The sequence below is a fragment of the Pseudophryne corroboree genome, chromosome 8, assembly GCF_028390025.1.
Source record: "Pseudophryne corroboree isolate aPseCor3 chromosome 8, aPseCor3.hap2, whole genome shotgun sequence".
Classification (NCBI taxonomy): Eukaryota; Metazoa; Chordata; class Amphibia; order Anura; family Myobatrachidae; genus Pseudophryne; species Pseudophryne corroboree.
Genome location: NC_086451.1, coordinates 139,644,626 through 139,659,889, shown reverse-complemented (window position 1 = coordinate 139,659,889; position 15,264 = coordinate 139,644,626). Strand labels below are relative to the sequence as shown.

General features: G+C 38.6%; 1 protein-coding gene across 2 annotated transcripts in view; it reads left to right on the top strand.

Moving 5' to 3' along the window:
* The window catches only part of LOC134948761 (gamma-aminobutyric acid receptor subunit beta-4), a 644,656-nt gene that overhangs the window by 374,947 nt on the left and 254,445 nt on the right, over positions 1-15,264 (top strand). For both annotated transcript variants that reach the window (XM_063936970.1, XM_063936969.1), the window contains exon 3: positions 8,755-8,822. In XM_063936970.1, coding sequence (XP_063793040.1) covers positions 8,775-8,822 — 48 coding nt within the window. In that variant the 5' untranslated portion in view covers positions 8,755-8,774. The remainder of the gene's footprint in view (positions 1-8,754; positions 8,823-15,264) is intronic.

Here is a 15,264-nt window from a genome sequence, read left to right as displayed (position 1 = left end):
CTGCTGCAGGTTTTGCAGCCTGATCAGCTAGAGCGTTTCCTCTGACCTCTGCAGTATCCTCTTTAGTGTGCGCTTTGACCTTTATGACTGCTAATTTCTTTGGCAATTGAAAGGCAGTAAATAATGCCCTAATACAGTCTGCATGTTTTATTGGTTTTCCTGAAGAACCTATAAAATCTTTGCTCTTCCAGATAACTGCATAGTCATGGGCAATACCAAAGCAGTACCTTGAGTCTGTATAAACGTTAACTGTTGACCTTTAGCATAAATACAGGCTGCTATTAATGCCCTAAGTTCTGCCTCCTGAGCTGAACTACCTGATGGCAAAGGTTCCTGTATTAAGATATCTGTTTTTGTGGTAACTGCAAAAACCTGTATGCGGTTCCCCATCCACATAGTACCTGGAGCCATCCACAAATAAATGTAAATCTGCATTTAGTAGAGGATGTTCCTGTATGTCTGGTGTACTTGCGGCTTCAAGATTCATTAATTCTATACAATCATGTTGTTGATCGTGTATAGAAATTGAAAAATTTGATTGGTTTTCTGTGTAATTTCATCATCACTCGCAGCATTCCCCTCTTTTGAAACCAGCGGCAATAATGTAGCTGGGTTCAAAGAAGTACAACGTTTGATGGTGACATTGGATGGTGTAAGCAATGCTACTTCATATTTGGTTAGTCTAGCAGCAGATAAATGTTTAGTCTGCGCTTGGTTCAGAATTTCAGTCACTGAGTGAGGCACCTGTACAGTTAAGGGATGACCCAGAACAATATCAGCTTTGTCTAACAATAACGCTGCTGCTGCTACTGACTTGACACATGTTGGTGCTGCCCGTATGACTGGGTCTAACTGTACTGAGTAATACGCTAGGGGTCGCTGTTTGTCACCATGTACCTGCGTTAATATATTTTTTTTTTATGGCCTGAAATTTCACAACAAAACAAATTGAAAGGCCTTGCATAATCAGGAAGTCCCAGTGCTGGTGCTGATATTATGTTTGTTTTTAGCTGACAAAAAGCATTTAGCTGTTCTTGTGTTATGAGTAATGCACCTTGTGCATTTTGTCCCTTTAGGGCATCATATAACACTAGTAGTTTTTGTGATGCGCCTACAATTCACTCTTTGCAATAAGTGATCAGTCCTAAAAGGATATGAGTTGTTTACATGTTTGAGGAGGTTTAACTTTTGAAATAATTTTCCTCCTTTTTGTAGTGATATGCTTACTATAAGCAGAAATGCAGTGTACCACAAATTGTACTTTGTCTGGTGCATATTGTAACTTATTTCTATGTACCCTACATTTCTTTTTTTAGTATATGAATAGCAATAAGTCTTGACATTTGGGTTTTATTTAAAAATACCTTACACTTGTTGTTCTTTTGATGGCATCATATAAAACTTAGTTTTCTGTGATGCCCTTGGAATGTATTTTGTACAATAGGTGATTAATTTTAGAAATGACTTAAGCTGTTGTAAGGTGCGTCATAGAGATATTTCTAAAATAAACCTCCCTCCTTTACTGTTATATGCCAAGCATCAACAGTGATGCAATGTTAATGTATGTTCACCTAACATCTTTTAGAGGTATTATTTATGCATTGTTACAGTTTACAGTTACAATCTTGATTTTATACCATGTAAATGTAATTGTATCATGAGGGCAGACTTTTATCTTAGGGGTATGGACTATAACTACAGTTCTGCCCACTTCTCATACCTAGTTTACCTCATCACTTGGCCCCACCCCTTGTAATAGTTACCCAAACACTTCCTGATTCTCTGGCATTTCATTACACACTGTAACTGGAACAGTAACAAGCTGTACATTAAAGAAAATATTTTCTTACATCTGTAACATGTTTCTAATTATCTACCTATGAACTGTTACTGTTTTAGACACAGAGATATTAATTTTACTGTGGAGATTTTTTTTTTAATGCAAATACATGTCATATTTGTAGTCTTATGACAGCCCTTTGCTATTGGCTGGGGCAATATTCATTTGGCCACAACACATTTCATTATACTTATCCAAAACTTTATATTAAGAGAATACTATTTTACACACACAAATAAAACACTGAGAGTGAGCCAGCACTCTCCCAACTCCGAACAGGGGTTAGCTGGAGTTTAATGATAAACCATTAGAACTTACATAATACATTATATTACACAGTTCCATTGAAGTCTACAAGTCATTTGTAGCCACTGATTAAATACATATTTACCAATGTAATTTATAGACTATATATTTTGCTATTCTGTGGCACAAATTGACAGAAAAGTGCAAACACACTGATTACAATTTATGAATAATTTCTTTACACCATTTGATAAGCATGCAGTTTCAGAGACAAAAGCAGCCTGAAACTGAGACTTTTGGACCCCAGTTTTACTTAATGATGGACCAGACCAGCCCACATGGGAAGGCAAAAAAGAGTAAAGAATAGATTACCACCAGCTGGTTTTATGTTTGCATTTCCATGCCACCTGAGTCCAATTGTCCATCACTAAGCAGGATCCAGAAAACTTATAACCCTTTTTGGATTTTATTTCTAGGTTTAAATTATTTTTAATTTTTTTTACATGTTTAATGAACTTCATAAATTGTTGTTTAACATCAGGGAGTTCTGTTACTGTTATGTTAACAGTTTTGAATTTTTTTATATCATGCAGTGGTTCAGCGCAACTTTTGGCGCACTGGATTAGGTCCGTCATCAGCTACACCAGGTGTGACAGCATCTTATGTGTATACCGGATATAGTTTGCAGGGACCAAATTCTTAAGTAAATTATACACTGGAGGTGCAGATGCCAAGCTTGAGACCATACATAAAAAAAAAATTTTTAGGAGACATTTTTGGTCTCTTGACATTACATGCTGTACAATTTTTAGTCTACCAATATATTAGTCTGTGGCATGCACATCTTCAGGTATAATTAGTAGGTCTTTTATTTTTTTAACACTGGCAACCATTTACTGATTAACTTTTTAGATTTAACAGATTTCCTAACATTTGGTTCTTTACAGGCCTTACATTTATAGGACCAAGGTGTTTGACTAATTGGACATAGTGTATCATCTGGTGGGTTACAATGTCTACAATTTGGACATGCCCAGTACGGATACCCTTTGGTTTTCTTGGGACCTCTATGTATCATTGTTTCCTGTCCAGATATGTCTGCATCTTTAAAATCATCCATATTAATTAGAGCCGTTTGCTCTTGAGTTTGTCCTAACTCTTCTAACTTTTTCTTATACCGAAGTAATTTACCTGTTTTAATCCACAAATCAAGACTCTGTTCCAGATTATTATCCTTCACATATCTCCCATAGGTTACTCTAATTTGTTTCAACCTATCCGGGTCTAGTGCCATTAGTAGTCACTTTTGCCCATTGAAACAATCGTCTCATACCCTTCAAGCATTGCTCACCATGTACATTCTTCATAATGTCCATGGCACTCCGAGGTGCTTCATCCGAAGGATAAGTATTTGTATTTCCCAATACTTATGGCCAGTAAGTATTCAATAAAATCCGGGAAATATCAGTAACCTGGATCTAACAGATCCTCAGAGATATAACTGTGAGGAAAATTGCCTGAAACAGAGGTGATCTGTAACCAATTTTTACCTATGTCACTATCTTTTGGAATGAAATGACATCCCATTAATATGAACACATCATCTGGGTTTTTTCTATTTTCCCAAACCCCTTCTTCTGCAAAGTACACTACTGCTTTTAAAACAAATGGATGTCCCTCTCCTAACCTATGTATAATAGCTATGCAGACACAATTCTGACAGGACATTCAACTTGCATTCATTGCTTGCAGCAGTCTGTGGTTACAGCTCACGGAAGAGAGAGAAGAAAAAGAAATTTTAAACGGCTTCCGGTTCTGATTTTTTTTTCTTAACTCTGTACGCTATAATTTTTAAAGCGACAGGACGTGGTTTTATGGTACTAACAAGGTATGAAAGTCAGATGCAATGAGATTCTACTGTGAGTACAACTTAGACTTTTATATTATGTACAATATATTGTTCTGAACCTTCCAATTCAGACAGTATATCTGACCAATCCTTTCCAATATTTCTTACTTTAAGAATAAAATGACAACCTATTGGTACAAAAATGTTAAACCCCTCTTCCCACGGTTCAGAGAATAAGGGTGATTCTCCTGGACTACAAATATAATGTAAATAAAATTTCTGATCGTGGTGTGCCTTTACTAAGAGTACTACACACTTACAAAAGGGGACATGTCTGTTTCATAACTCTGTAGAGGAATGGGGGTTGTGGACTTGCACCAGCTTGAATAGTATGTGTTGTAAATGGCAGAGAAATAAATCTATTCATTTCATACAGTTTCATAACTCTGACTTATTTTTAGAGTCTTTCTACAATATTCTACACATATAGACTGCAGTAACACAAACTTAACCTACGTTTTAATTCTCAATATAAGACAAAACAAGACAGTGGTCGCAGCAACGTTTAGTGTAACAATCCATCAGTTGGTTATATGCAGACACACTCTAAATACTCAGAATTCATTTACTTCCACATTCATTCATTGTTACGCCTTTATAACACATATATAAGCACATATAAGCAAGAGATAGAATGAAAATGAGAAAAACCTGTTTACTGAGTGAACTTTGTGCGTGCGATCCCGATGCCTGTCTCCCAGCGGAACAGAGTGGATAGTTAACAGGAATGAGAGTCTACAGAGAAATATCTCTACGTACCATGCATGGGTTTTGAGTCTCAGTCCAGGAACCGTCCGCTCAGTCGTCCGCTGTTCAACAGGTGATGTGGGATCTCGGATTAGGAACCTCCATATTGAAAAAGGGGAGCCCAGGAAAGGGCACCCTTTGCTTAACCAAGTTCAAGCACGCATTCAGTCAGTCAGCATCAGGTTCATACACGGCTGCAGCCAGTGACCAGTCAACAAAATAACCTTTGCAATAACTAGCCACACGTGTATATAGTGGAAAGTAATAGAACAGAGAGAGAGCTTTATTTCCTACCAGCAGTACATTATAAAGTGATACCAATTAACATATCGTGTCGTCGTTTCCTGACACGAAGCTTAATCCTATTGGCTAATAAAACTTCTATCTTATACGTAATATATTTTGCCAACGTCTATATTTTTTATATGTGCTCTTAAGTGGAATAACTAAGGGGTTTTGCTAACCTCGAAACCTACATATGTCTGGTTATATTTTTACACCTGCTATACCGCAAACTGACAAATACCCTTTGAAGCTCACATGTCTAGCTGCTGACATTATACTTCTGCTAGGAAATTACCGTAAAATATATCTTAGATAAAGGTCATAACTTCACAATGTGTGTTCAAACAAAATGCAGTGTCTGTACTTTTTCCTGTTTCAATTCTAAGCTGAAAAACAATTTGAAACAACTTGTCAGATAAAATGGAGTCTTATGAACAAATATGGCTTCCATCTTTATCATGTGCATACAGTGAGTTTCTATGTGATGGAGATTGACATGCATTCTTTTGGCACTGGCACATCGGAAGCAAGTGCTTTTGTAGGTTTGGCTTTTGCTAGTATTAATGATTTTGACCCATTGGCGCTCAGGTATTGTAGTTTAATTATTACATTCACAATGGTTGGCTTGTGGCTGGTACTCCTTGCATCCCTTAACCCATAACCCAGGGTTTTTAGCAAAATTGCTTCATATTACTTTTCACCCATAGCAGGAAGCAGTGGGCTACACAGAACAGATGGTGATTGTGTGTCCTTGGCACACACAATCACCAACTTTTTATATGCACAGTCCGCCATTGTGTTCTCCCACCAGGTCACTGGTTGATGGCCATAGCCAGGATAATAATTACAATTCTGTATGTATTCTGTATGTATTTTAAAGTAGATTGTACTTTTCAGGAACAGAGGGGTACTATGACAGAGTGTAGTATGATATAGTGTGTGAAATGAGCAGGACTGGTTGTCAAGTGAGTGGCTTGAAGCCTTGTTCATTGTGTTCATTGGGTTGTAAAGCTGGAAATTTTGATCGAAGAATTGAAGAGGGTGTGTGACTGGTTAGACCTCTTTTATAGTGTCCTGATTCTAAGTGCTCAGCATTTGCATACAGAAAAGGGATAAGATGTTCGGGCTTGTTATTTTACAGCATTGTCTAATCTACCAATTTGAAGCATTTGTGCATTATGATCCATGGAATGTATGAATAAATGGTGTAATAGAAATGTACATATCCATTGTACATGCATAAAAATCCACATTTCCAGCATATAATGAAATAGAGCAGGGACGTGCAGTCAGGGGAGGCAGGGGAGGCAGTGCCTCCCCTGTCATTAATGATTAAGTTAATACAAAGAAGATGCATATGACACATATTCTGTGTCATATGTATCTTCTTAATATTATTCTTTACATTGCTCCCCTCTGTATGTGTTTGGGAGGCACCGATCGTGGTGCCTCCCGTTGTCACTGGGGAAAGTATGGGGAGCGGGGGGCGGGCACGGGCGGGGACTAGCCATGGGCTGTAAAAGCCCATTGAAAATATATGGGAAAGCGGCACCATTAGAGGTGCCGCTTTCCTACAGGGAGTGCTTTCAACCTATGAAAGCACGTCCCTGTCGGTGAGGCCACAGTGATTGGCCAGCGGATCTGTCACTGGGGGGGCAGATTAATGTTATGGCAGGGGGACACCACACTGTCTCCCCTGCTATGGCATTACTCCCCCTGGCTGGTTCTGCCTAGTGCTGGTTTTACTGATGTGTCGGGGGACCACACTTTTTTTTTTTTCGGGGGGGGGGGGGGGGGGGGGGGAGGGCTTGTTAGCTGCCAGTGCCTCCCCAACCAGTGACCTCACCGCACGTCACTGAAATAGAGGTACAGTGTTTCCTCAAAGATAGTCCTAACATAGAATACATAAAAATCCTTTGCAGCTGGTGGGAAGAACCAAGTTTGTGCAATTTCGCAAAAATAAGAAAACATTCCAAATAAATTAAGACTTAGGAAAAATGAGGACATCATTGTAGCATGTAGGTATTAATGTTTGTATTACACATATTTATGCACAAAAATATTCATAGAAGTTGCAGATGTAATTCCACTGAAAATATGTCACAGTAAGGAGGTCAAGAGGCTCTGCAACCTCTACTCACCTGATATAAAGTACTCTCCACCTCCTGAAGAGTATTCAAATATCTTAACCCATAACAAAAAAATATCCTTTTTTCCATGTTAGTAAAACAGAATGTACAGGAATACACATAACCCACATGAAGTATAGCTGGCCATACATTGAAAGATTTTTCTAGTCAATTAGGCTGATGTATGACAGTTCTGAACAATTATCATTTAGTGTATACACAAACTGTAATCAGCCAATGCTGAAAAATGATCATAAGCATTGATTTGATTTTCAACCACGCTCAATCTGTCAGACCATCGGTCTGACAATTTTAATCAATGTTCTGTACATCATTGCGAAACATCAGTGTATGGAGGTGCTCCAAAATTGTTTGAATCACCCACACAATCGTAATATTGGATGGATCGTCTGAATAAATCTACAGTACATGGCCAGTTTTATTAACATGCTGATTCATCAACCATCTCCCATCATGAACAAACCTTTGAATCTCAACAGGTGTTGCTATCTTGGCCAGCAAAGTCACATGAGATCTCATGTATAGGGAAGCATTCAGGCAATAGTAGGAGCATGAAAACACAAAACTGCATTTGCATTGCATTTTCACAGCTTTCTAAATGACCATTACTGTGTATTATATCCATTACAAAAATTTAATTAACATTGGTATCAACATTAGCTGTTACTGTATTTAATGGCAATGCAGAAAGATATATTAAGAATACTTATTTATTATGAATTATATTATTTATTAAAAATGCTAGCATACGGAATATTTTAATCATAAGATTATTTGATTCATGTTGTAATTGCAAGTACAGGTTGGGTATCCGCTATACGGATACCGGAAAACCGAAATATTCAGAAAACCGGAATATTTTGGCTCTGTAATGATGTCACTGGAGTCTACAGCCAATCACAGACAGGTGGGGGAGTGGCTTTGCAGCCATTCCCTCACCTTCACTACTGCCATGACCAGCCACGGACCCCCCGCCAATGTGACAGACCTACCATGGACCCCCAGAACCTCCCCCTGCCAACATGACAGACCCGCCGTGGATCCCCAGAGCCCCCTGCCAACACAACAGACCTGCTGCGGACCACCAGGTCCCATCCAGATAACAGGTATTCTGTTATCTTGAAAAACACCATATCAGGAATGTTCCTGGTTCTGAGCATTGCAGATATGGGATACTCAACCTGTACTTAGTTTTTGTCTTTGCTGACTTAATATTTATAATACCCCTTAAATTGCAGTACTTCTAAAGCCTTTAAGATTGACACTATGGGGTATATTTACTAAAGGTCAGTTTTCATTGATTTTTATCAATTTTAAATCAATATAAATCGATCAATCTAAATCAATGTTGTATCCCCAGGGCTAAAACACACATTTACTAACATTTTAAAATTAATATAAAATATCATCTGTTAGTAAATGTGTGTTTTAGCCCCTGAAACACAACATTGATTAAGATCGATTTTCATCAAGTTAACTGACCTTCAGTAAATATACTCCCTTTGGGTTGCAACATTCCATATTTTAATTGCAATACAAAATCCTACCCTTCTAATCCTGGTAATCCTTTCTTTCAGGTCCTCCAGTCACTGTGGGGATGAGTATACATATCTCCAGCATTGACCAGATATCAGAGGTCAACATGGTGAGTAATGATTCTTACAACGTTCTCCTGAATTTTTCTCTAATATCCAGACCAAGTTTGTATTTTAAAATACCACAAAATCCACTAATATTCCCTATGCCTAAAAAGGGATAACATGTTACAATAATATAGAAATTGAATAATAATAAAGCACACTTAGGGGGATATCCAATTAGCCCCGGTAATTTACCAGGGCTTATTGTCCCACCGGGGGCTATCTAATTAGCCCCGATAAGCCGTCACGTGCCGCAGCTTATCAGGGATTTTGTTTCACCTGCCTCCGGCAGGCGAAGCAGTATCCCCGGACGAAAACGGGGCTGTTTCACACGAAAACACACACGTTTCACTGAACCTGTGTGTTTTCAGGAGAAAGGGGTTGTTGTTTTTTTACAGGCGATCAATCTGGATAGCCTGGGGGGAAAAAATCGGTGAAACATTGGAAAAAAGTCAGAAAAACACCTGAAAACAGACATTTTTTGGACCCAATGTTTTACCGGGGATAATTGGATATCCCCCTTAACATAGTAAGTAAGTACCACCTGCAATCAACCCAAATCATCTTCATAAAATCCCACATTATATCAGGCCAAATTCCTTATAAGCTATAACAATTGAGAAAGTCCCATAAGAATGACTTTTGTTGAAATGTTTTGACTTTCAGCACACCATATTTTTTTAATTTTTACGGGGCTGTGAAAATTGTTATAATTTAAAAGGGATTTTACCTGACATAAAGTGGGATTTATGTGGATAAGCTATATACCACCTTAATTTTTTCATAGACAGGAAACTGTATAACCAGTTTTATGTCTATTACTATCAATCAGTGCCAGTGCCAGTTATCATTTATATGTAGCTCAGGCAATGACAAAATAACAAAGAAGTGCAGGAAATGTTAAGTACTGTACCTCAGAAAATTGAAGTTCGTTATGCATGCCACCAAGGATTACAGGTGTTAAACACTAGATACCAGTGACAAAAAGTCTGTCGTGCACAACCCACCAGACATTGGATGTGTGCTATTTACTGACCAGAGACTAAAGGTGTGCTATACACCAGTGATTGAAGCTCTGCAAAGTACTGGCAAGCTTGAGATCGGTATGTGCTACTGTATACATTGGATACCAAAGATTAAAGAAGGACTACATGGGCAAATGCAGGATTTCAAAAGGGTGGTTTCCAAATGCATTTCACAATCTCCCACTCTGCGGGATGTTGGAGCAAGTGCAGACGTTTGGGGAAGTGAGACTGAACTTATTACCGACCCTGGTCATATATGTACACAATGGCCTTTTTATACACTAAATTTATAGATGGTCTATTTTATACACTAAATTTATAGATGGTCTATAGGGCTTTAGTATGAAGTACCTACAATCAAAATCTCGACGGTCAAACTCCTGACAACAATTGACCAATGGTCAAAATCCCGACAAGGTCAAAATTCCAACATTCAAAATGTCAACAGGTTAAAATACCGACATTTAAAATGTCAACAGGTCAAAAAGTCGACATAAGCTTTTCATATATTTTTTGTGTGTATGTCAACATAAGTCGACATGGACACAGTATAAGTGTACCGTGTCCTCTTGCATGGCTTGCGTCGGGCACAGTGCTTCGCTGCGTTCAGCACACTATTATATTCCCTCTCCAGGTCCACAGGGATGGTAAAGTATGAACAAATCAGTTTCAATGTGAAAATCATCTAAAACTCATGTTGACTTTTTGACCTGTTGACATTATAAATGTCTGTATTTTAAATGTTGGTATTTTGACCATGTCGGGATTTTGACCTTGTCGGTATTTTGATTGTGGATAAAGTGACCACATCCCGTTCTATAGCATTGGTTCTCAAACTGTCTGCCTAGGCACCCTGGTGTGCCTCGGGACACCTGCAGGTGTGTCTTGGATTGTTGGTCTAGGACCAATTAAAATTATTTATTGTCAGTGTAATAGGCAAAACCAGTGCTGGTGGCAGCCAATTATTAAATATGTGGACAAAAAGAAGCAAAAAGACGAGCCTGTCCCTCGCCACATAACTGACCCTAAGGATGACATATAAACACAATTTACTTAATTTAATATTTCTTTCTAAATTTCTCAATTTGTCCTACGGTTGCCATAAAGAATATTCTGATTCTCTAGGGCGTCGTGATTCAAAAGTTTGGTTACCACTGGTCTATAGTATAGGCTGTATCAAACATTTAATATAAACAACTTAAGTGGTCAGGAAAAGGTTAAACATCCCATAATATATAAATACACATACATAATAGAACTAGAGCTCTGCGCCGACTGCCGTGTTTTGGTTTTGGATCTGTATCACCCTTGTGTTTTGATCTGTACTTGTTTTTTTCCAAAACCACCCTTGTGTGTTTTGATTTTGGATCTGTGTTTTTGTCAAAAATCATAAAAACAGCTAAAATCACAGAATTTGGGCCTGTTTTTGTTCCTACAGTATTATTAACCTTAATATTATTCATTATCAGTGAATTTTGACCACCTCAGAACTCATAATATTGTTTTCACCAATATTGGCCAAAGGCTGCAGCGAGCTGGCTGGTTACTAAGTGCCAGAGCAGGGGTAGAAACACACAGCAGTTTATAGCACATCTATGAAACATTGCCACACAGCAGTGGCAGAAAAGAAAAGTGGTGCAAGATGAAATTATCCTTGGAACCCCCCCAATGATGGATATTAAAAAGGAAATGCACAGTTTAACAAACCAAGAACTTCAGTGACAGGGTCTTACCCCTTTTGTGACTGAAGTGCTTGATTTGTTTGGGTCCCCACAAAACAAGTTTTTGGAAGGACTACCTCTGATCACTAATGAGGAGGTTGATGATGAGAGTGTTAATGACATTATAATCTTGTACAATAAATTTCATGAACTCACTGCAAATGACGTAACATGGAAGAGTTGCCTAGATGGCTAACGTCCTTACCTCTACTAACTCTGGCCTCAGAAATGGAGCAGATTTCTTCACAAACATTGTCAGAATTTGGGTAAAAATAATCCCACACCCAAGAGGTGGCTTTTTTGGTCTTATGCCCAGGCATCAAAAAGTTTTTATTTTTATGGCTGGCAAGACTGCAGCCACTGGTGGCTGTCTTACTGTACCAAACAACATTATCATCAACATCCTGTGTCAGATAGTAGTACACAGATATTCCCCTCATCCTGTTCCATATACACACACGATTTCTCAATTTCTAGTATGCCCTCGTCATGACCATCTTTACTTGTACTGCTCCCCACATGTGAAGATGGTGCAGAAATGGTGAAAGGAGGTGAAAGAGGTTTCTTTATGAGATCACTGTGAGAAATGTCAGACTCACACATAGCTGATGTGGACACCCCTAAATGTTCCTCAGGAAGTGTGATGGTTCTGAATGCAGTTTGTTCTACTGCTGTAGTGTTTTTAATTTTTTTTGACACCTTTTCTACACACCTCTTCTAAAGTTCTTGCATCATCATGAGATGCAGAAGAAGATACCTCACTAACAGTTGCAGAACCACCACATAAAGGCCAAGTTTCATGTTTCTCTGCAGATGTTTTTTTCTTTACCACTGTAAAATTAAATTGCTTTATTTGGTTTTACATGCCCTGACTTAAGGCCTCTATGCCCTTGAGCATCAGCCTTAGTAGATGACATTGACAGACTTGTATCATCATGAATGGTGGCAGCACCTGCAGCACTAGTATGTGCTTCTTGCTCTCCTCTTAATTGTTCATCCTCCATATCTATCAACAAACACAAGTGGGGTACAGCACACACCACAATTTGTTAAAAAATGTACCACCTACAGTGTCACACAATACGTGTATGAGTCAGAATATATATTACACTGTGGTTTAATTTCACCTACAGTGTCACAAATTGAATATGTGTATGACTAGACACTGTGGTCAGATATAGAAATTTAACACTGTGGTTTAATTTCACCTACAGTGTCACACAATGCATGTATGAGTAAGAAATTGTAATCTAAAACAGCAGTTTAATTTCAACTACAGTGTCACAAAATATGTGTATGAGTCAGAAATAAAAACGCTGTGGTTCACTTTCATCTACAGTGTCACACAATATGTATACGAGTCAGAAATAGTAATTTAACACTGCGGCTTCATTTCAATAACAGTGTTGCAAATTGAATATGTGTATGATTATACACTGAGGTCAGAAATAGTAATTTAACACTGGTTTAATTTCACCTACACTGTCAGAAATAATAGTCTAACACTGCAGTTTATTTTCACCTACAGTGTCACACAATGGGGGTAATTCCAAGTTGATCGCAGCAGGAAATTTTTTAGCAGTTGAGCAAAACCATGTGCTCTGCAGGGGAGGCAGATATAACATGTGCAGAGAGAGTAAGATTTGGGTGTGGTGTGTTCAATCTGCAATCTAAATTGCAGTGTAAAAATAAAGCAGCCAGTATTTACCCTGCAGAGAAACAAAATAACCCACCCAAATCTAACTCTCTCTGCACATGTTATATCTGCCTCCCCTGCAGTGCACATGGTTTTGTCCAATTGCTAAAAAATGTCCTGCTGCGATCAACTTGGAATTACCCCCAATATGAGTACGAGTCAGAAATAAAAAACACTGCTGTTCACTTTCACCTAGTGTCACACAGTATGTGTATGAGTGAGAAATAGTAATTTAACAATGGGGTTCACTTTCACCTACAGTGTCACAATACGTGTATGAGTCAGACATAGTAATCTAACACTGCGGTTTAATTTCACCTACAGTGTCACAAATTGAATACGTGTATGATTATACACTGCGTCAATGTCATAGAAAAATTATATAGACAACCCTGGAACACCCTTGGATGGACACCGCATGGACACGTCCGTTAAATACAAGCTCCACAGCTGGAGTAATATGGCGCGATCACCGGGGGCCTTATATAGAATCCAAAACCCGTTAGAAACCAACAGCGGGAGGGTGACATTTTGCCTCGATTTGGGATCCAAGTCAGGTGGGAAAACCCCAGCCGGACTCTGATCGGAAGCATTCGATTTTGCTGGGTATTTTAATGGGGATTTGAGGTCCGATTATTTTCAGGGATTTCAAAATCTCAATCAAAATCCCTTCTAAACATGAATCAAAATCAAATTCGATTTGAAAATCAAATGCAAAATCGATTTTTAGTAAATGAGGGATTTCTTTAGGGATTTAGAAAATCAAATAGAATCGATTTTCATAAAAGTAATTTCAAAATTGAATTTTATTAAATATACCCCCTGGTCTGTAGCATTAGGGTAATTTACTAAACTAATGCTCCTGAGCTGCAGGCGCTCGCTGTTGCTGGTACTTCAGCTCCTAGGACTCCCACCCCTTCCCTGCGCTAGCCCTAAGTACCAAGCCGATCGCGAGCCTGCTGCCAAGCATGAAGAGGCAGTGCATCAGCATTTCAAATTTTCCACTGTCCGTGAACCAATCACAGCTCGTGGACTGGCGGCCACCCCTGATTGGCTGCCGGTCTGTGAGCTGCGACTGGCTCCAGGACATTGGCAAATTCGAAATTCTATTGTGCTCCCTCTGTACCCATGACTTGCTACTGGTCGGAGGATGTCCTTTTGGGCCCTCTGTCTCTCTGGGCCCGGGAGACCAATACCGACAGACCCTCCTTGATGGTGGCCCTGAATATTTGCAATAAACTGGATACCAGAGACATTGGCTATATCCAATCCAAAAGAGTTTGTTGTGGTGTATACACTATCTGCCATAGATTGGAGGCCATCTATATCTTAGCCTGCAAATAATTGAGCTCCTCTGTACATTAGCCACCAGTTCTGAGGGCTCTTTTATATACTAGCCAACCTGTAGCATACTAATTACCAGATTGGAAGTATGCTTATACTAGACTCCATTGTGGTATGTTTTGTGTACTGTTCACCAAATTGGACTGCTTGCAAATTAGTCAACATACTGTATAGCCACTGGTTTCTTTATTGGAATCAGTATAATTAAAAGAAAAGAACTGTACAATAAAGAAATTAAATGTTGTTTAACTATTCCTCAAATGTCCTTAGCACACACACAATCACCAACTTTTCATATGCACAATTCGAAGTGGTGATGTTTGTAGATAAAAGGACCTATCAAAATAGAAATAATTTCTACTCAGAATAAGTTCTAATAAATTCATGAAGAAATTAACCGCAGTACCCGAATAACAGGTAAAGAAATGGGAAGTTATTTCAAAAGACCAAGAAAGAGGATAAGGAAACCCTCAGATGGGTTAATTTCACACATCTTAGACCACAAAAAAAAGCAAAGGGTTTGTGGCCTATGATACACACAGATCCCGACTTGCAGACATTGAAAAACACAACACATTGACCCTGCTATAGGAGTGGTAGAAATTTGAGAGACCATTTGGTCCAAGTAGACATAGCTAATATAAAAAAGAATAAAATAAAC